At 40.4% G+C, this 23,829-nt stretch overlaps 1 protein-coding gene across 3 annotated transcripts in view; it reads left to right on the plus strand.

Moving 5' to 3' along the window:
- Positions 1-23,829, plus strand: part of sbno2b (strawberry notch homolog 2b) — a 221,084-nt gene that overhangs the window by 171,888 nt on the left and 25,367 nt on the right. For all 3 annotated transcript variants that reach the window (XM_061977838.2, XM_061977839.2, XM_061977840.2), the window contains 8 exons: positions 5,462-5,615; positions 5,694-5,870; positions 6,122-6,219; positions 7,527-7,609; positions 11,218-11,400; positions 11,474-11,595; positions 11,673-11,804; positions 17,875-18,010. In XM_061977838.2, the coding sequence (XP_061833822.1) occupies positions 5,462-5,615; positions 5,694-5,870; positions 6,122-6,219; positions 7,527-7,609; positions 11,218-11,400; positions 11,474-11,595; positions 11,673-11,804; positions 17,875-18,010 (1,085 nt within the window). The remainder of the gene's footprint in view (positions 1-5,461; positions 5,616-5,693; positions 5,871-6,121; positions 6,220-7,526; positions 7,610-11,217; positions 11,401-11,473; positions 11,596-11,672; positions 11,805-17,874; positions 18,011-23,829) is intronic.

Genomic DNA, 23,829 nt, shown 5'->3' on the forward strand with positions numbered 1-23,829 from the left:
TTAAACCACGACAAAGCTAAGTCTGACATACCAATACGTGTTTTGATACGCTCTAATAAAATATTATGATTGACGGTATCGAAAGCAGCGCTAAGATCAAGAAGCAGCAACATAGATGACGCATCAGAATCCATCGTTAGCAGTAGATCACTAGTCATTTTTGCGAGGGCTGTCTCCGTAGAGTGATTTGCCCTGAAACCGGATTGAAAAGGTTCACAGAGATTGTTAGACACTAAGTGTTCATTTAGCTGCTGTGCGACAATTTTTTCGAGGATTTTCGAAATAAAGGGAAGGTGGGACACCGGTCGGTAGTTTACCATGAGGTCAGGATCAAGGTTAGGTCTTTTGAGCAGAGGATGAATAACCGCTTTCTTGAATGCTAGGGGAACAGTGCCAGAGGAAAGTGATAAGTTTATAATATTTAGCACTGATGGACCTAATAATACAAAAAGCTCCTTGATAAGTTTCCCAGGAAGTGGGTCAAGTAAACATGTTGTTTGTTTTATCCCACTTACACGCTGTAATAGTTCCTTTAATGTTATTTCATCAAAAAGAGAGAGACTATTTTGTATTGCAGTATCCGTCGTAGATACAGTTGTATCTGTGTTCATAGAACCCAGTTGTAGCTGGGATGCGTTGTCTTTAATCTCCTTTCTAATGAGTTCAATTTTCTTATTAAAGAAATTCATAAAGTCATCTGCCGAGTGGGTGGAGCTATTGGGAGGAGTCCCTTGTTGGGTTAGCGATGCTACTGTACTAAACAAAAATTTAGGGTCGCTTTTGTTGAGGCGGATGAGATTTGAGTAATATTTAGCTTTAGCTAAGGTAAGCATGCGTTTATACAATATTAAACTATCACTCCATGCTTGATGGAAAACCTCAAGCTTGGTCGCGCGCCATTTGCGTTCCAACTTTCTACATGATAATTTATGAGCTCTGGTTTCTTCTGTAAACCATGGGGTGGGCCTTTTAGGGGCCCTTTTTTGTTTTAGCGGTGCTATACTATCAATGGTTTTGCGCAGGGCATTGTCAAAGTTGTTAGTGAGGTTATCAATAGAGCCGACATAATTTGGGAATGGTGCCATTACCGAAGGCAGCAGGTCAGCAAGAGTCATCGTTGTGGCAGCATTAATGTTGCGGCTGCTATAGCAGTTATTATTATTATTAGTTTGTTGACAATGAGTCAGAACTTCGAATTTTATAAGGTAATGATCGGACATTACTTTAGTACACGGGAGTACCATAACTTTGGAGGTGGTGACACCCCTGACCAGCACTAGATCTATCGTATTGCCATTGCGATGCGTAGGTTCATTTATTATTTGTGTAAGACCACAGCTATCAATTATAGTCTGGAGCGCCACGCACTGAGGGTCCGATGGGGTATTCATATGGATATTAAAGTCCCCCATTATGATTATATTGTCTGCGTGCGTCACTAGATCAGCAACGAACTCTGAGAATCCATTAATAAAGTCCGAGTAGGGCCCTGGGGGGCGGTAGATAACAGCCATATCGAGAGGCAGCGGTGCGACAGACCTCATAGTAAGCACCTCAAACGATTTGTATTTATTATTTAGGTTAGGGGTAAGGTTAAAGTTTTCATTGTATATTAGTGCGACCCCCCCACCCCTTTTAAGGGGACGGGCAATATGCGCATTCGTATAGTTAGGAGGAGATGCCTCATTTAGCGCAAAAAAATCGTCTGGTTTGAGCCAGGTTTCGCTAAGACCAATGACGTTAAGATTGTTGTCTCTAATGACCTCATTAACTAATAACGTTTTGGGAGACAATGATTTTATGTTTAAAAAGCCCATATTATAAGTATTGGGCTGTTTTGACGAGTTTTTGTTTAAATTATCCGTAGTAGAAATATTAATAATGTTGCGTTTATTATACGTAGTGCACTTTAAATAGTTTCGACCATATCTAGGAATTGATACGACGGGAATTTTCAGATTGTTTGCTTGATGCTGCGATCGACTGAACGCATCATGATTTGCCACCTCAGTAGAATGCATATCTACCCCGGACACATTCACGACAGAAAACACATTATGTGAGTTGTGTATTATTCTAAGAAAATTGCTATGCGTACAGGAATTATCCAGCCTGGTGCTGGCTAGTTCTAGCTTAACTGACTCCTCACCCGGACTAGCAGGCTCTGTAATTGCCTGTGACCGGGCTTGCTCTAGTGTAGTTAGTCAAATGTGACTTAAACAGTAGTCTATGTTCTTAGACAGGATGGTGGCGCCTTCCTGGTTAGGGTGAAGGCCGTCCCTCATCAGCAAGCCTGGTTTGCCCCAGAAAGAGGGCCAATTATCAATAAACGTTAGTCCCTGTTGTCTACAGAAGCTAGCCAGCCACTTGTTAAGCGAGACTAATCTGCTATATCTCTCATCATTGCCTCTCGCAGGCAGGGGGCCAGAGACAATTACTCGATGCCTGGACATCTTTCTAGCGAGATCACAAGTCCTGGCTATGTTTCTCTTTGTAATCTCTGACTGTCTCATTCTAGTGTCATTGGAGCCAACGTGTACAACTATATTCGCATAACTGGTGGTGCGATTAGCCTGTCGTACGTGTTTACTAGGCCTGTTGCGAGTTAGCTCCCTAAGATTAGCCTCAATGTCAGGTGCTCGGGCCCCAGGGATGCACTTAATTGTGGCTGGTTTGCTAAGCTTTATGTTTCGGGTGATGGAGTCCCCTATGACTAAGGTGTGGTGCCCGGTAGACTGGGGTGTAGGACTAGCTAAAGAGCTAAATCTATTATGCGTCTCAACCGGTACACCGTAGCTTGTAGGCCGCTTAGGACTACTACAGGCTGGGCTAGTTAGCTCGCTACAGCTAACGCTAGCAGATGTGTCCGCAACATCTAAAGTTACGAGATTACTCTGCTCTAACTGGCGGACACGGTAAGAGTCATTCAAATAACTATAACATATAGAACATGAAATCTTATACGTCTAGTCCAGTGGTTCTTAACCTTGTTGGAGGTACCGAACCCCACCAGTTTCATATGCGCATTCACCAAACCCTTCTTTAGTGAAAAATACAATGTTTTTTTTTTCAAATTCAAGACAAAGTTAAATGTTTTTGGTAACACTTTAGTATGGGGAACATATTATAAGTAACAATGACTTAATGTAGAGTTATTTGGTTAGGGTTAGGGTCAGGGTTAGAGGGTTAGGGTTATAATAAGGCCATGCCGAATAAGGCATTAATAAGTACTTAATAATGACTAGTTAAGAGTCAATATGTTACTAATTTGCATATTAATAAGCAACTAATTAATGGTGAATATGTTCCCCATACTAAAGTCTTACCATGTTTTTTTTACTGGTGCATAAAATGAACCGTGCATGAACATCACCTTGTTCAAACAACAAAACCAACGCAGTGCATAAACTCACAACAAATTACACACCTGCAAATCAGTCAGCTGTTGCCGTATCCGTAATACGCCGATAGGGAGAAGTTTGTATTTACACGATGAGTCGGGTGTGTTTTGACCTACGCCGAACCCCTGAAGCCGACTCGCCGAACCCCTAGGGTTCCATCGAACCCAGGTTAAGAACCACTGCTCTAGTCTCTTACGTGAATGAGCTAAATAATATTATTTGATATTTTACGGTAATGTGTTAATAATTTCACACATAAGTCGCTCCTGAGTATAAGTCGCACTCCCGGCCAAACTATGGAAAAAAAACTGCGACTTATAGTCCGAAAAATACGGTAACTAAGAAAAAGCCATCTGTTTATATGAAGTAAAGCATTATTGAGCGGAAGCCATGTGACAACAGAAATGTACAGTGGAAGCTCCAAATTTCCAACACCAAAAAAAGTTGTAGACAATTTGGACCAAATTTTCTGACAAAATGTATGTTACAAGTTAAGCAAAACTTGAAGCTTGTTTCAACTCCTTATCATGTGAGATTGTATTGTAAGAGCTTATCAAGAATGCTTGTATTTGTATGTTCATGTTTTAAAGTTAAAGTACCAATGATTGTCACACACACACTCGGTGTGGCGAAATTATTCTCTGCATTTGACCCATCACCCTTGATCACCCCCTGGGAGGTGAGGGGAGCAGTGGGCAGTAGCCCGGGAATCATTTATGGTGATTTAACCCCCAATTCCAACCCTTGATGCTGAGTGCCAAGCAGGGAGGTCATGGGTCCCATTTTTATAGTCTTTTGTATGACTCGGCCGGGGTTTGAACTCACAACCTACCGATCTCAGGGCGGACACTCTAACCACTAGGCCACTGAGTAGTTTATATTTGTCATGTTTGTTTTGATGTCTCATGTAACAGTAAGAGATAGACCCTACATAGGGAAGGTTGTGACTGCTAAGTACAGCACAATACAATTGGTTAATTATTAATTACTAAAAAAAGGGATTTTACAAAACTCATGCTAACGTCAATGTAGCTAAAAACCATAATGGCTAAAGACTAAATTAACTAGAAACTTGCCAACAAAAAGTACATTTTTACTGTCCATGACTTTCTGATGTGTCATATTTTGCTATATTTTAGTTCTATTAGTGTTTAACTGATCTTTATACTTGGATAGTTAAGTATGTTGCTCGAAACAGTGTCTGCATAATAAAAAAAGGCTTTATGATGGGAACATTTTTGCCCTTGGTGTAATTTTTATTTGTTTAGGACTCAGGGGTGTCAAACTCATTTTAGCTCAGGGGCCGCATGGAGGAAAATCTGTGCACACGCGGGCCGGAATATTAAAATCATGGCAATAAATCTAAAAAATAAACACAACTTCAGATTGTTTTTTTTGTTTTACTTTGGCCAAAAATAGAACAAGCACATTCTGAAAATATTACAATAAACATATAGAAAAAAATACCGGCAGCGGTAAAGTTTAGATCCATGAAGGAAAGAAGAAAGTGAATGAATGTTTATAACTAAATACATTTACATATGCATAAGAATGTGTTTTATTTTGTGTTATTTTTTTCAATGAATGAAGTAACATTTATGACAACCTTTTTCCAAAACACAATATAGAATGTGAGATACAACAGGATAAAGCATACATTTATCATTTGTTTTACAAAAAAGTGGGAACCCAAAAATTTACTGTGGGACCCCATTTTTATGACTTGATGGGGTTCCTGGGACCCCATTTTAAAAATTCCTAGCGCCAACACTGATGGAGTGCGTGCAAAACCGCAGCAGGTGGCTGTGGCCTTCGGGCCGGTTCTAATACTAATCAAATATCATCCCGGGGGCCGTGGATAATTCATCTGGCACGCGGGCCTTGACTTTGACACATAGGGACTATGTGAACAATTCGTTGAGGCATGGCGCCTGTTAGAGCTCCGGCCGCTATCTGAGGAAACAGTATTTCACATCACAATGTCGCTTTACTGCTTGTAGAGTATGGTTACTTGACATGATTTGATCTCGCTGAATAATGTATATGCTGTTCACATACAGAGGCGTGGGTGCCATGGAAATCGTTGCCATGGATATGAAAGTGAGCGGGATGTACATCGCCAGGCAGCTGAGCTTCTCAGGGGTGTCGTTCCGCATTGAAGAGATCGGACTGGACAGCGACTTCAAACTGGTCTACAATAAAGCTGCCATACTGGTGAGTGTCACAGCTTATCGCAATGAGGTCATCGGGTAGAAGACCTTACTTCTAATGGTATTCCTTCATGTCGCCTAGTGGGCGGAGGCGCTGAAAGTCTTCATGCGTGCTGCCGATGAGCTGGGCCTGGTCAGCAGGAAGTCTCTGTGGGGGCAGTTCTGGTCATCTCACCAGCGCTTTTTCAAATACCTCTGTATCGCTGCCAAAGTCCGCTGCCTGGTGGAGTTGGCTAAGAAAGAGCTGGAGGCAGGAAAGGTCAGCACAATTTCACTCTGGAACGCTGAATCGGCAGGTTTGCAAGCAATGTGGAAATGTCCAGACGAAGATCCGGGCAGGAAATAAATTGCACATAATGTTGCTGTCCAATTGAAAAGAAAATTGTTCTTCTTTCTGTCTGATGAGAAAAACATTTTTCTTGTTTTTTGATTAAAAAAAGATTGTTTTCACTGTAATATGCAATGCCTACATAAAATAAATGTTTGTTACACATTATTTGTCTCTGGCAGTGCATCGTCATTGGCCTGCAGTCTACCGGAGAGTCACGTACTCGAGAAGTTTTGGACGAGAATGACGGGCATCTTGACAGATTTGTCTCTGCTGCAGAGTGAGTGAACCTTAGTTTTAGTGTGTTTGTGGTAGGGTTGTACGGTATACCGGTATTAGTATAGTACTACTTCTAAATCACTAATCCTCGCATCCATGGCGATAAATAAAGTAAGTTTCTTACAAGTATCATCCCTGCAGGACGAGGAATAGCTAAACATGCTTCACTACACATTATCACCGCTAATGATGCCGTTCCTGAATGTAAACAAATGCCATGGGTGGATCTACACCTGACATCCACTGTATTGATACCAAGCAGGAGAGTATCTAGTTGATACTACTATGATTACATCGATATTTTTTAGCATCACATCTTCTTTCGTTTTTTTAAGATTTATATTAAGTTAAAGTTAAAGTACCAATGATTGTCACTCACACACTAGGTGTGGCGAAACTATTCTCTGCATTTGACCCATCACCCTTGATCACCCCGTGGGAGGTGAGGGGAGCAGTGGGCAGCAGTGGTAGCCACGCCCGTGAATCATTTTTGGTGATTTAACCCCCAATTCCAACCCTTGATGCTGAGTGCCAAGCAGGGAGGTAATGGGTCCCATTTTTATAGTCTTTGGTATGACTCGGCCGGGGTTTGAACTCACAACCTACCGATCTCAGGGCGGACACTCTAACCACTAGACCATTATGTTTATAAACTCAGGAAATATGTCCCTGGACACATGAGGACTTTGAATATGACCAATGTATGATCCTGTAACGACTTGGTATCGGATTGATACCCAAATTTGTGGTATCATCCAAAACTAATGAAAAGCATCCAAACAACCGAATAATAAGTGATTATTACATTTTAACAGAAGTTTAGATATTAGCAGTAAAATGAACAAGTAGATTAATAATTTATTTTCTACCACTTGTTCTTAATAATTTTGACAAAATAATAGAATGGAAAATGACATAATATGTTATTACATATGTCAGCAGCTAAATTAGGAGCCTTTGTTTGCTTACTACGGTACTAAAAGACAAGTTGTCTTGTATGTTCACTATTTTATTTAAGGACAAACTTGCAATAAGAAACATGTGTTTAATGTACCCTAAGATTTTTTGTTAAAATAAAGCCAATAATGTGGTCCCCTTTATTTACAAAAGTATCTAAATACATTTTGGTACCAGTACCAAAATATTGGTATCGGGACAACACTAGTTTGTGGTGATGTAATTCACAGACTTCTCAACCTTTGGACAGAATGTTCACATCAGTAGCATCGTTGTCTGAAATTACAGCATATTAAAGTGTTTTTGAAACTGTTTTGAGTGTCCCTAATGCTTTCTTCTCCTTTTCTTCAGGGGAGTGTTCCAGTCCCTTGTGACAAAACATTTTCCTTCTGAAAAACAGCGACGAGAGAAAGCACCCGGGAATAAAAGAAAGCGTAAGTGCACATTTGTCACTACTGTGGAAATCATTTATTTGCCACCAACATAAGTAGTTTGTGCGATAATTACGTTTTTTTGTTTTTTTTCAAACCTTTGTGACATCGTTTTATTCCATCTGTATTTTTTATCTATTTTGATGGTTCTGTTTTCATGTGATGTATTATGAACTTATCTAAAAGATCTGCTACAATAATTGTGTCAAATGTATTGACTACAACGTCAATACAATTCTGTACCTCCGCAAATCTCTCATCCGGTGGCTAAAATGAAAAAAATCTATTACCGGTAAATAAGTTCATATTATTAGTTGCTCTGGTAGAATCTGTGTTCATACTTCCATGCTTTTATTTTTTAACATAGCATGAACAGGAAGTTATTGTGAGAACATAATTGTCTCTGTAAGTACACAGTATTTATGTTGCTGTTGTCGTTTCAAGCTCTTTAGTTATAATGAGGAAGTTGGCAAGTGCTACAACACGTGTCGTCATAAACCGACCAATTTTTCATAGAAATGACCGTTTCAAGTCGTGATAGTTCCAAAGATTAAAGTATTGGAGCTTTAGGAAACACAAGGATTGATACTGTGTACCTACCGCCATGTATGTCACTTTAAAACAAAAAAAACATGTGACCGATACAACAGCTGTCATTTATCTGCGAGGCGACAAACGGTGTGTTAGAAAAGCGCTTCTTACGTCTCACAAGTAACAGCTCGTACTAAATGAAGTCGGAAGAATGGCGTGCAGCAATTGACATCGGTTTTCATCGTCACCATCGATCTAAATAGAATTAATATAAAGAAAAAGTGTTGGATGTTTAGAATTAATGGCGCCAAACAATGAACATTTTATTTTTTTTCCTGTTTACTCTTTAGCTCATTGACTAAATTTGCCCGTTTCATATTCCTTTCTGCGCAGCTATTTGTTAAAAAAAATACATACCGTATTTTTCAGACCAAAAGGCGCACTGCCGATGAGCAGTCAGGTCTATTTTCATACAAAATGCGGATTATAAAGCGCCAGATTATGAGGCGCATTAAAGAGGTCATCCATCCATCCATCCATTTTCTACCGCTTATTCCCTTCGGGGTCACGGGGGGCGCTGGAGCCTATCTCGGCTACAATCGGGCGGAAGGCGGGGTACACCCTGGACAAGTCGCCACCTCATCACAGGGCCAACACAGATAGGCAGACAACATTCACACTCACATTCACACACTAGGGCCAATTTAGTGTTGTATGATTTTTTTTTCTACAATTAAAACACTTTGTTGTGGTCTACATAACATGTAATGGTGGTTCTTTAGTAAAATATTACATAGATTGTTTTACAGACCATCTTCAAGCCACTTTCTGACCATCTCTTCAGGATGCGCCATTTTGTGGGCGGTCTTATTTACGTGGCTCACCTTCGACAGCGTCTTCTCCCCATCATCTTTGTTGTTGTAGTTTATTGTTTTAGCACTTCCAAAGCTAAAACAAAGCAAGAACAGTACGCTACTTTATATTCGAAATGGCAACAGTGAAGGATGAACGCCCCACAATAGGAGGATAGAGAAAATGAGCTACATCGTCAACTACAGTGGCAGGCCCTCGCAAAGCATTTTGGGTAAAGCCTTACCATATATAGATAATCCGCTGATGTCAATTAAACAGTTGTCCTGCAGTCCACACGTATCTCTTATGTGTGACTGCCATCTACTGGTCACACTCATCATTACACCATGTACAAAAAAAACAAAAAAACAATTTCAAGGTCTGTAAGCACAACTATAATAATTATGTAGATTAGGCGCACCAGGTTATAAAGCGCACTGTCGATTTTTGAGAAAATTATAGAGTTTTTAAGTACGCCGTAAAGTCCGAAAAATACAGTATATATAACTGTTCATTAGGGATGTCCCGATCCAGGTTTTTGCACTTCTGATCCGATACCGATATTGTTTTTGCACTTCCGATCCGATACCGATACTGACCGATACCGATACTGACCGATACTGGCCTATCCGAGCATGTATTGAAGTTTAAAGTTATTTAGCCTACTTAGTTGTCAGAATCATGTTGAAAAGGGTTTTAGTACTCTTGATAACAACTAGCCAGCTGAATTAGGGGAGTTTGAATAATACACAATGGTTGGTAACAAGAAACTAACCTGTTTATTCAAGGATAAACACAAAATAGACAAAATTATACATGACAAACAGAAATGGCATCATTGAACTAGGGCTGGGCGATATGGCCTTTTTTTTAATATTGCGATATTTTAAGGCCATGTCACGATACACCATATATATGTGGATATTTTGCCTTAGCCTTGAATGAACACTTGATGCATATAATCACAGCAGTATGATGATTCTATGTGTCTACATTAAAACATTCTTCTTCATACTGCATTAATATATGCTACTTTTAAACTTTCATGCAGAGAAGGAAATCACAACAAAAAAAAATCACAAATTTTTTCATACGGTGTTGATCTGGAAATGTTTGCCTCGGCATTTTGATGGTGTGGACGTGTGGCACCGAATGGAAGTAAGCGTCTCGACAGACATTACAATATTTGAACAATGATGACGAAAACTGTTTTCTCTGTCGTGTCCGTGTGTCGAAAATTGTTATGCGCTTATTTTTTTATTTGATTTTGTGCGTGGCATAGATTTGCCGTGCGCAGAGGACGCTTGAGCAGGCGCGCACCTTAGCGGCTGCGCTAGCATCACAGCTAACGTTAGCCATGCTACCTCTCTGCTCGGGGAGGGCGTATACGTATGTGACGTATGACATGACAGTATGTGACGTATGTAAGAAGGTGCGCTTGCTGTCTGTGAGAGGAAGACACAGGAAAGAGTGAGAAGAGCCTATCGTGTAATGCCAGCAGCTAAAAGCAACTGCGTGAGAATCCACAGACCTGTGGATGTGTTGAAGGTGTGCTGGAAAATGCGGAACGGAAATAAGGGAGCAGCAGAAAAGTGGAATGTATTATTTAGATAGGTGCGTTGGAAAACACGGACCGGAGTTTTTTTAAAAACTGGATCTGGATCGGCATTTTCCCATGCCTTGCCGATACGCATTTTTTGGCAAATATCGGCGGCCGATCCGATCCAAATATCGGATCGGGACATCCCTACTATTCATTTTATCTGTTGGTCGAATGTTGTAGCTTTTTAAATCCAGTAAATGTTGCATCACCGTTATGAAACACCAACACAGTATCAGTGCACTGTCAATGCAAGTCTTGAGTGTGCCACACGCTCAATGTGGCGTCATTTACCCAGCACTACTTTTGTTTCTCAAATTTGATGTCAACCAGGACCTGATGTTTACTACTAATAATAATAATGACCCAGGATGTGGGTTTAGATTGCCGTGGTCTGTGAAGCCCTTTGAGGCACTTGTGATGAAGGGCTATATAAATGAATTGTGATTGATTGAGCACCCCCCGCAACCCCAAAAGGGACAAGCGGTAGGAAATGGATGGATGGATGAATGATTTAACGGGTTCCACTGTTTGACTAAATTTTGTGGTGGTAAGCGATATTTCTACTGTGTATTGCAACGCATAAAGCCCCTTTTGTTTTTCACCTGCTAACGTCATGACCCCTTAGGTAAACCTCGCGGTCGCCAGCCCAAGATGCCCAAGCACGCGGTGGATAGCGGCGGCGTCATCAACATCAGCGACGACAGCAGCACGGACTCAGACGGCATGGACACAGACTCAAACTCCTCGCCGGACTCGCTGCTGGACAATGATGATGTCATCTTTGTCAACCACACTAGCTGCCAGACTGGTTAGTAGTTTTTGTTGTTAAGTTTTGTTGTTGCACATCAACATAGCTGACAATTGTCCTTGTGCATCTCCAGTCAGGATAGAGGAGATGAAGCAGAGTCTCCTCAACAAGATAGCACAGCTGGGAAAAGAACTACCTCTAAATACCCTGGACGAGCTTATTGATAAGTTTGGGGGGCCGGACAAAGTGTCAGAGGTGCAAGTCTGAAACATACAGCAACATTTTAGTTTTCTGATCAATTAAATGCTAATGCCTTATCCACCTTGCATCAGATGACGGGTCGTAAGGGTCGTGTGGTGCGGCGCCCTGACGGCAGTGTCCGCTACGAGTCGCGTGCCGAGCAGGGTCTCACCATCGATCACATCAACATCAAAGAGAAAGATCGCTTCATGGGCGCAGAGAAGGTGAGTAATTCCTGCTACTTCGCCCTTAAAAGACACTTTTTGTCCTGTGTTGCTGTTCTGTTTAAACAACAAGGAATGGAGGTACGTAACTGAAGCAGCAATTTTGGAGGTAGTATCAGTGCCCAATAGAGCTTTTAACCGCTTTCACAGTGATCATTAAATCTGAAAATGTTGTATCCAATTTACTGTGTCGCTGCTCTGTGCAAAAAGCACACACACTGAATAAGGTGACCACATAGTAGAGTGGCTGAAGAGATAGGGTGAGGAGCTTGGTCTTCCTATAGGAGCTCAGAATAGAGCCGCTGCTTCTTCCCTTTGAGCGTAGCCAGTTAAGGTGTGTAAGGCATATTTTCCAGATGCCTCTGGAAGCCTCCCTCAGCTGGGAGGAGGCCCAGACCTACTAGAGCAGGCCTGGGCCAAATTTCGAGAAACAAATGTGTCTGAGGGGAGGCCCCATATCTGATTTTTAGGAACACTAATACAAAACCTCACAATAATGTCTGATTGAAAGCTAAAAACTTTATGACAGACCGCCTTAAAAAATTTAATATAATTTTAAGTTTTTTTACTGAATGAGACACCCAGAATGTACATGAACATAAAGAATGTGGATTTACAATATTAACTATGAACGATAAAACACTGAATATTGACAACATATGAACGTCACACTCCTTCTCGATTGACAATCGAGCAAAAGGCATCGACTTACCGTATTTTTCGGATTATAAGTCGCAGTTTTTTTCATAGTTTGGCCGGGGGTGCGACATATACTCCGGAGCGACTTATGTGTGAAATTATTAACACATTACCGTAAAATCCATCCATCCATCCATCCATACATTTTCTACCGCTTATTCCCTTCGGGGTTGCGGGGGCTGCTGGAGCCTATCTCAGCTACAATCGGGCGGAAGGCGGGGTACACCCTGGACAAGTCGCCAACACAGATAGACAGACAACATTCACACTCACATTCACACACTAGGGCCAATTTAGTGTTGCCAATCAACCTATCCCCAGGTGCATGTCTTTGGAAGTGAGACGAAGCCGGAGTACCCAGAGGGAACCCACAAATATCAAATAATATTATTTATCTCATTCGCGTAAGAGACGAAGCAAATGGCAGCCATCGTCACACACACGTCATCAATCGTCACTCACACGTCAACCAATAAGAATTCGGCGGGGGAGGGTCATGGCAGAAGTGCATTGTGGGTCATGGGATGCTAACTGCTATACGCTACTGCCGTAGCTATTAAAATGGATCACATCAACATTGGCGGTAATTTATAAAAACTGAGAAGGGCTGAACTAAAATGGCACCGAAAAGGAAATCGTATACTGCAGATTACAAGCTGGACGTAGTCAAATATGCAGCAGAGAACGGCGATCGAGCAGCAGAAAGAAAGGACATACCAGAGGCGACACCGGGGAGGAAGATTTCATGGGATTTAGCGATCGGGAGTGACAGATTGTTTGGTAAACGTATAGCATGTTCTATATGTTATAGTTATTTGAATGACTCTTACCATAATATGTTACGTTAACATACCAGGCACGTTCTCAGTTGGTTATTTATGCCTCATATAACGTACACTTATTCAGCCTGTTGTTCACTATTCTTTATTTATTTTAATTGCCTTTCAAATGTCTATTCTTGGTGTTGGATTTTATCAAATAAATTTCCCCCAAAAATGCGACTTATACTCCAGTGCGACGTATATATGTTTTTTTCCTTCTTTATTGTGCATTTTCGGCCAGTGCGACGTATACTCCGGAGCGCGTTATAGTCCGAAAAATACGGTAGATTACCATAGTAACTTGTATATCATGCAAAAGCGCAGATTCCGACCATTGAAATCCTTACGGTAATTTGAAAACATCACTGCACATCATAATGGCAGCTACAGTTTCCATCTTAAAGATCTAAAAAAAAATATTTGGGAATGTCCGGCGGGCCAGATTGAAAATCTTAAAGGGCCTTAATTTGCCCAGGTCTGTACTAGAGCATGCTCAAAGGATTATGTCTCACAGTTGCAACTGGCCAAGGGAAACTGGAAAAAGTGGCCAGAGCCTGGGCTTTCCTACTGAGACTACCACCCCCAGACAACAGCTACCTGGATAAGAAAATGGATGGATGGACTGAATGGGATGTCAGAGTTGACATCTAAATTTGCAGGCTTCAAATGCGGTATCAAAGGCGTAACGTAGGTTGTACAGCGGCAGTGTGAAAGGGTATCAAGACTCACTCTGTTGTTTTTAAATTGAAAGCAATTATTGATATTCTATCCCTCAGTATTATAGACAGAATATGACCATATATCTAATTACAATTGTTGTAAGATGTCGCTGTGTGAAAGTGCACACCTACACAGAAATGTCTTCCTTTGTTGGGTTCACCTCAAACGGGGAACACCCTAATTTGCTTGCAGAGGCGTAACAGTGAAAGGAGTATTCTGCCATTCTGTATCCAGAGGGTGTTAAGTTTAGCCCCCTATTCAATTTTGTTGTGTTGAGTTTGTTGCTGTAGGAAACAATTACGGTACAGGTGAAACTCAAAAAATTTGAATATCATGCAAAGGTTTGTTTATTCCAGCAATTAGATTTACAAGGTGAAAATTATATATGATATATAGCCTCATAACATGCAACTCAGTATATTTTAAGCCTTCTTTTTATATAATAGTGATGATTATGGCTTACAGTTTATGAAAACCTTAAATTGAAAATCTCAGAAAAGTTGGGGTTTTCAAAACTTTAAGCCGTGATCATCAAAATAAAAACAAATAAAGGCTTGACGTATGAGTTTGTATCACATATTAGTTTCACAATTGTAGTTGTATTGCTGACATGAATGAACTTTTGCACAATATTCAAAATTGTTTGAGTTTCACCTGTATTTTAACATGCATGTACAAACCCCGTTTCCATATGAGTTGGGAAATTGTGTTGGATGTAAATATAAACGGAATACAATGATTTGCAAATCCTTTTCAACCCATATTCAGTTGAATATGCTACAAAGACAATATATTTGATGTTCAAACTCATAAACTTTATTTTTTTTTTGCAAATAATAATTAACTTAGAATTTCATGGCTGCAACACGTGCCAAAGTAGTTGGGAAAGGGCATGTTCACCACTGTGTTACATGGCCTTTCCTTTTAACAACACTCAGTAAACGTTTGGGAACTGAGGAGACACATTTTTTAAGCTTCTCAGGTGGAATTCTTTCCCATTCTTGCTTGATGTACAGCTTAAGTTGTTCAACAGTCCGGGGGTCTCCGTTGTGGTATTTTAGGCTTCATAATGCGCCACACATTTTCAATGGGAGACAGGTCTGGACTACAGGCAGGCCAGTCTAGTACCCGCACTTTTTTACTATGAAGCCACATTGATGTAACACGTGGCTTGGCATTGTCTTGCTGAAATAAGCAGGGGCGTCCATGGTAACGTTGCTTGGATGGCAACATATGTTGCTCCAAAACCTGTATGTACCTTTCAGCATTAATGGCGCCTTCACAGATGTGTACGTTACCCTTGTCTTGGGCACTAATACACCCCCATACCATCACAGATGCTGGCTTTTCAACTTTGCGCCTATAACAATCCGGATGGTTCTTTTCCTCTTTGGTCCGGAGGACACGACGTCCACAATTTCCAAAAACAATTTGAAATGTGGACTCGTCAGACCACAGAACACTTTTCCACTTTGTATCAGTCCATCTTAGATGAGCTCAGGCCCAGCGAAGCCGACGGCGTTTCTGGGTGTTGTTGATAAACGGTTTTTGCCTTGCATAGGAGAGTTTTAACTTGCACTTACAGATGTAGCAACCAACTGTAGTTACTGACGGTGGGTTTCTGAAGTGTTCCTGAGCCCATGTGGTGATATCCTTTACACACTGATGTCGCTTGTTGATGCAGTACAGCCTGAGGGATCAATGGTCACGGGCTTAGCTGCTTACGTGCAGTGATTTCTCCAGATTATCTGAACCCTTTGATGATATTACGGAGCGCAGATGGTGAAATCCCTAAATTCCTTGCAATAGCTGGTTGAGAAAGGTTTTTCTTAAACTGTTCAACAATTTGCTCACGCATTTGTTGACAAAGTGGTGACCCTCGCCCCATCCTTGTTTGGATATGACTGAGCATTTCATGGAATCTACTTTTATACCCAATCATGGCACCCACCTGTTCCCAATGTGCCTGTTCACCTGTGGGATGTTCCAAATAAGTGTTTGATGAGCATTCCTCAACTTTATCAGTATTTATTGCCACCTTTCCCAACTTCTTTGTCACGTGTTGCTGGCATCAAATTCTAAAGTTATAGATTATTTGCAAAAAAAAAAAAAAAGTTTATCAGTTTGAACATCAAATATGTTGTCTTTGTAGCATATTCAACTGAATATGGGTTGAAAATTATTTGCAAATCATTGTATTCCGTTTATATTTACATCTAACACGATTTCCCAACTCATATGGAAACGAGGTTTGTAATTATCAGGCACATCATGGTTTCACTGCGTGAAGCACACATTGTTCAGGCAATATTTTGCTTCACTGCATTTTGTTTGAAAGCCAAAGAAATACAAAAAAAACATTGGAGGCTAACCCCGTAGCTTTCTAGCTTGTATGTGCTATTTTCCTGGAAACCTTATTTTGTTAACGCAGGTAGGGTGGAGCAGCACTTTTATTGTGAAGACAGGAACTGTGCGGTCGTTCTTTACACCTTTGACGGAAAGTGTTTGGCAATTGCCGGTCGATTTTTCTTCATACTAAGCTCACACCAGCCAGCGGCCATCTCACAAGACTCTCGGTTGCCGTGTGTGTCAATCAAGTTACTAATGTGACGTTATGGAGAAGCTTGATAGTAGGTTATTTTTAGGTCTATTTTCTTAAAGCCTTGCGATCGACTTACACTTACACCAGTGGTTCTTAACCTGGGTTCGATCGAACGCTAGGGGTTCGGTGAGTTGGTCTCAGGGGTTCGGCGAAGGTCAAGACACACCCGACTCATCGTGTAAATAAAAACTTCTCCCTATCACCGTGTTTATGGATACCCCCAAACAATGTTCCCTTTAATTTTCCATCTGATTTGCAGGTGTGTAAATGGTAGAATAATTATGTATAAGACATCACACAACTCTTATGCTTAAAAGCCGTTGCTATAGTTATTATCAATTGTGCTGAAGTTGTACTTTTCTATCTGTTCAAAGGCACAACTTGTAATCTTGATTTGCGAGTTGTCTCGTGTCAGCAGTTTGTTTCAAGACCCTGCCTGCTGACAGCCAAGGACGGACATCGAGTACCTCAACGCAGACAGGGCGTAATTACGAGCGTCAGCACATTTCCATTCTGAATAATCATGTATCGTGTCTACTGGGGCTGCTTGCATTACCACTCCCTTCAGAAGCAGTCTCAGTGATGTTAACTCTGGACCTCCCGAATAAATAGAGGAGCACGTGGGACTGTACCTTAGAGCGTAGGGTGAAACTGTAACTGAGTGTACAGCCCAATACGTCTCTCCTCATGAGTAAAATTCAACTCTGTCTCTGCTTGATTCCTTCTTCTTGTCTTGTGTAATAGATTGTTCAGTGTTTGAACCTGACAGTAATTTGTTGTGAGTTTATGCACTGTGTTGGTTTTGTTCTTGGAACAAGGTGATGTTCATGCACAGTTCATTTTGTGCACCAGTAAAAAAACATATAACTTTGTCTTCAATTTAAAAATATATATATATAATAATATTTTTCACTAAAGAAGGGTTCGGTGAATGCGCATTTGAAACTGGTGGGGTTCGGTACCTCCAACAAGGTTAAGAACCACTGACTTACACAATCGTCCGGTAGCTCGCGATCGAACCAATGGGCACAACCGCTTTAGACTTAGACTTATACTTAGACTTCCTTTTATTGTCATTAAAATTTGAACTTTACAGTACAGATAAGAACACAATTTTGTTGCATTAGCTTGTTGTAGTGCAGGATAAAAGAGCAATAAGGTCTGTTCTCTGCTGGTTTACTGTCTTCTTGTACACAACATAATGCAATTTTTCTTTCATCTCCCCCAGCTGGTCGCCATCATCTCCGAGGCAGCCAGCTCTGGAATTTCCTTGCAAGCTGACAAGCGAGTGAGGAACCAGAAGCGCCGGGTACATATGACCTTGGAACTGCCCTGGAGTGCCGACAGGGCCATTCAACAGTTTGGTAAGTTCTGACATTCTGCACATTTTCCTGCAATGCAGGGTATCATGGACAGTGGGAACATTGGATTTTCTATTTCAAATTTCTCATGGCAGGGATCCCAGACGTCCGCTATTTAGCAGAATTCCGCTAATCTTTAAGCAAAAGTAGTGTTTTTTTTCTTATAATACCGCTAAAACAATGCGCATTAATTGAGTCGAGTTGCTTACGTCTGTTTTGGTCAGTGTCTGTTGCTTCCGTTGACATTTGGGAACGCTATAAAACAAGATTGATAGGCAACACTAAATTGGCCCTAGTGTGTGAATGTGAGTGTGAATGTTGTCCCCTGTGATGAGGTGGCGACTTGTCCAGGGTGTACCCCGCCTTCTGCCCAAATGCAGCTGAGATAGGCTCCAGCACCCTGCGCCACCTCGTAATGGACAAGCGGTAGAAAATGGATGGATGGATGGATAAAACAAGATAACAAAAATGGCATAGGCTTTGCTGCATTTTTACTAGAAAATGTGTCCTAAACATCTTTGCATTTTTAGGTACCGTACTTGTGCATGTAAGGCGTTAATATAGATTGTGTGGAATTGGTAAATATTGTGTAGTGATTTTGTTCTGAAATAATACATACGTGTTCTGTGTAATTGCTCGCTCTGGTGAGAAAAATATCCTCCATAAGAGAGATAGCGGAACGGTGTCTCGGTTGGATGCGGGGATAAATCATTTTTTAAATTGATCGTGGTTAGAAAAAGAAGTCAACGGATGCCCGCTTTCAGAATTAATTTTCAAGCACAAAGATCAGGGGAACAGTCTTTGTGATGGGAAAGTGATCAACCAAGGTGGCCACGGTTGGTTGTCATTGCGAGGGAACCTAACATGCAGAGATTAAAATATTTAGAAAATAAAACAACAAACTGCCCGGTGAGTCATTTTCATAAGTAATAATATGGCATATTGCTATTGACCAGTAGATATTATGTCTCATGATTTTAATGATGATTTGAAATACTAAACCCACTAACTTGTACGAGATGTACTTCTGCATGGCCAAAGTTGCCTAAAAAGCACTATAAAGTATAATCATGAATATTTTAAGATTACATGTAATAAAAAAAGTTGCATGTTAAAATTGGGGCATCACGGTGTAACAGGGGTTAGTGCATGTGCCTCACAATACAAAGGTCCTGAGTTCAATCCCGGGCTCGGGATCTTTCTGTGTGGAGTTTGCATGTTCTTCTTGTGACTGCGTGGGTTCCCTCCGGGTACTCCGGCTTCCTCCCACCTCCAAAGACATGCACCTGGGGATAGGTTGATTGGCAACACTAAATTGGCCCTAGTGTGTGGATGTGAGTGTGAATGTTGTCTGTCTATCTGTGTTGGCCCTGTGATGAGGTGGCGACTTGTCCAGGGTCTACCCCGCCTTCCTCCCGAATGCAGCTGAGATAGTCTCCAGCACCCCCCGCGACCCCAAAAGGGACAAGCGGTAGAAAATGGATGGATGGATGGATGTTAAAATTGAACAAAGCAGTAGCATGAATGCAATCATTCATCCATTAATTCACGAAGTGACTCACTACGAGTTGAACATAATACAGTATTTCAGTTTTTACAATTACAATATTTGTTATCATAATTATGTCATTATTCTTAAATGTATTTGGAACTTCAAAGTGATATTTTTATACATGTAACCTAACCCTAGGGCTATTTTCTTTGAATTAAATGCCCCCTTAACTCTCAAAAGGGCTCCATTTTTCAATGCTAATTTCATTTCATCTAACTGGGATCCCTGTCATGGGCGCTTCTTTTAATTAGTCAAATGGAATGTTCCTCCCCTTTCCCTTTGTGAATCATTTTCTATGTTTATGTTGAATGTATCCTTATGAGTCTCTTATGATTTCATTACGTTAACAGCTCAATTAATTATTTCCATTAGCAGCACTTGTGTCTGTGTGCTTGCCTGGAACAAATAGCGAGCTTGTTGAAGAAAATAGATCTTTGTCTGGTGTAATGTCATCTGATGATGCTGATTTGATCATGTCACCACCCTACTGTTGCGATCCGCTCTCATCCTTCATTATCATTGTGTCTGCTAAAGCCTGAAGCAGCTGGTTGTTAAGAACAGTCGGTGAGTCACCTCGTGCCTAACAGAATGTTGGGTTAACTGGAAATGATGCTGCAATTATTTGAATCCCAATGGGCCCTTTTCCACCAAAAAGCTCAGGACTTTTTGAGTTCGTGGAACCTTTAATTTCTGTAGACCTGTGTGGTTTGTGTTTCCACTACATTTTCACAGTTCCGGGTAGTTTATACAATTCACGCTGATGACGTTTGTACCAATTTAAATAAACAGAAAATACTGGGTCAAATTTATTTTACTTAAGTGTAAGTAAATAAAACACATTCTAACAAGACACAAAATGATATGATTCTAAAACAAAGTGTACGGAATTTTATTTTTGTCCAGTGTCCAACAGTCATAAAGTGGTCCCCTCAGTAAACGATGACTTCATGAGAATCAGGCGAGTCCTTATGATTCATTTCCGCTGTAAATAACAATATATAAATAATAAACGTCAGTGTTTATATCACAACAACACAAACACATCTGATTTAGCGTTGAGGCTAATAACTAAACAAATAGTGTGTCACTGACCACTTTTACAGCATGTAAGAAAGTAAATACCGTATTTTTCGGAGTATAAGTCGCTCCGGAGTATAAGTCGCACCGGCCGAAAATGCATAATAAAGAAGGAAAAAAACAAATATAAGTCGCACTGGAGTATAAGTCGCATTTTTTGGGGAAATGTATTTGATAAAACTCAACACCAAGAATAGACATTTGAAAGGCAATTTAAAATAAATAAAGAATAGTGAACAACAGGCTGAATAAGTGTACGTTATATGAGGCATAAATAACCAACTGAGAACGTGCCTGGTATGTTAACGTAACATATTATGGTAAGAGTCATTCAAATAACTATAACATATAGAACATGCTATACGTTTACCAAACAATCTGTCACTCCTAATCGCTAAATCCCATGAAATCTTATATGTCTAGTCTCTTACGTGAATGAACTAAATAATATTATTTGATATTTTACGGTAATGTGTTAATAATTTCACACATAAGTCGCTCCTGAGTATAAGTCGCACCCCCGGCCAAACTATGAAAAAAATGCGACTTATAGTCCGAAAAATACGGTAGTTAATATTTGATGTGATTTACCTTCATTTGACTCGATTACTGCTTCCACTATTTCACATGTATTTTCAAACGTTGAAGTCCCAGTGAACACCTGGAGTCGCTGCTTCAGAGACCAACTGAATACTTTAAATTCCTCTGTATTTACATTTGAAACAGTTCGTCCACTTTGCGTAGATTTGCGTACCAAAACTAACTTTGTAAAAACGTGCTCCAACTGTGTTCAACCAATCAGCATTCGACAGCACAGCCCGCCTATCAAAAGTTATTTCGGAACTTTGCGAAGTACCACTTTGCCATTAGGGACTAATGGTGCGTTCCATTAACATCAGAATTTGGAAGACGGAGGGAGTGACGTCACAGCCAACTTATATGTGTTCAGTTTACCAGGTCGGAAATCCAGATAGCCACATCCACAAAATCTATTCTCGCCCCTGCTTTAGGTTAGAATTTATGGAAAAATATGCACTCCTTCTGCAACCTTAAAACACGCTGGATGAAGTGGAAATAGAAATACGCTATTGCTAGTGATGTAGAACGTATAAAACACAGTAAAAAAAAGATTACAATTAAAGCAATATTACCATTAGAGATGTCCGATAATATCGGACTGACGATATTATCGGCCAATAAATGCTTTAAAATGGAATATCGGAAATTATCGGTATTGGTTTCAAAATTATCGGCTTCAAAAAGTAAAATGTATGACTTTTTAAAATGCCGCTGTGCACACGGACGTAGGGAGAAGTACAGAGCGCCAATAAACCTTAAAGGCACTGCTTTTGCGTGCCGGCCCAATCACATAATATCTACGGCTTTTCACACACACAAGTGAATGCAAGGCATAATAGGTCACAAGCCATACAGGTCACACTGAGGGTGGCCGTATAAACAACTTAAACACTGTTACAAATATGCGCCACACTGTGAACCCACACCAAACAAGAATGACAAACACATTTTGGGAAAACATCCGCACCGTAACACAACATAAACACAACAGAACAAATACCCATAATCCCTTGCAGCTCTAACTCTTCCGGGACGCTACAATATACACCCCCGCTACCCCCCCCCCCCCCACACACCCCACCCCCCCACACACCTCAACCCTGCCCACCTCAACCTCCTTATGCTCTCACATGTCCCAAATTCCAAGCTGCTGTTTTGAGGCATGTTAAAAAAAATAATGCACTTTGTGACTTCAATAATAAATATGGCAGTGCCATGTTGGCATTTTTTTCCTTAACTTGAGTTGATTTATTTTGGAAAACCGTGTTACATTGTTTAATGCATCCAGCGGGGCATCACAACAAAATTAGGCATAATAATGTGTTAATTCCACGACTGTATATATCGGTATCGGTTGATATCGGTATCGGTAATTAAGAGTTGGACAATATCGGAATATCGGATATCAGCGAAAAAGCCATTATCGGGCATCTCTAATTACCATATATAAACGTTTAACAATACGTTGTATATGGTTGCTTTATTGTGACAAAAATAGTCAGAAGTGTTAATAATGAATCTTAAAGAAGCTTATATTATTGTTTATAATAACAGCAGCCATCTTTGAAGGAGGACTCTCCGACTTTCCGATTGGGAAATCCTTGGAGTGCGTTCCAGCTGACTAGGTATTTGGAAATCACGACTTCCAAGTACCGGGGTCGGCAACCCGCAGCCCCAGATGAGGCTCTTTAGCGCCGCCCTAGTGGCTCCCTGGAGCTTTTTCAAAAATGTATGAAAATCTTTATTTTTTGCTTGAATATGATTTCTGTGGGTGGACAAACATGACACAAACCTTCCTAATTGTTAAAAATTCCGTTGTTTACTATAAGCATGCTTCATTGATGGGTATTTGGCGAACACCGTTTTGTCCTACTAATTTTGGCAGTCCTTGAACGCACCATAGTTTGTTTACATGTACAACTTTCTCAGACGTGTTTTATGCAGCTCCTTCTTTGTCTCATTTTGTCCAACAAACTTCTTATCTTGTGCGTGAATGCACAAAGAGAGCTTTGTTGATGTTATTGACTTGTTGAAGTGCTAATTAGGCATATTTGGTCAGTGCATGACCTCAAGCTAATCGATGCTAACATGCTATTTAAGCTGCAGGTACATATTGCATCATTATGCCTCGTTTGTAGGTATATTTGAGCTCATTTAATTTCCATTACTTATGTCCTCTGTGTATTTAATTTATTTTTGCATCTCACTCTCTGAGAAACCTGCGTTTTATTAATGTTTTCCAATGTTGTAAAAATGTGTAGAAAAAATATTAAATTTCAACATTCAGCCTGCGACACATAGTCATTTTGATAGTAGGCTAATATAGCAAATATAGACACTTACATCATGTGTTGCCTTCATTATAACACTTGTATAAGGTTTTAAATTTTTTGCAGCTCTCGACATATTTTTTTTTTGTATTTTTGGTCCAATATGGCTCTTTCAACATTTTGGGTTGTGGACCCCTGTTTTAGTACAAGTGAAACGCACCATAAAATAGTTACTGTGGAACTTTATTTACCTTGGTAGTTTTCAGTAGAAACGTAGGGCGGTGTTTCATTTAAGTGGAACAGTTCCTAGGGTGGAAAAGGGCTTAATAAGTTATTTTGTTTCA

Source organism: Nerophis lumbriciformis, linkage group LG18 (genome assembly GCF_033978685.3).
Source record: "Nerophis lumbriciformis linkage group LG18, RoL_Nlum_v2.1, whole genome shotgun sequence".
Taxonomy (NCBI): Eukaryota; Metazoa; Chordata; class Actinopteri; order Syngnathiformes; family Syngnathidae; genus Nerophis; species Nerophis lumbriciformis.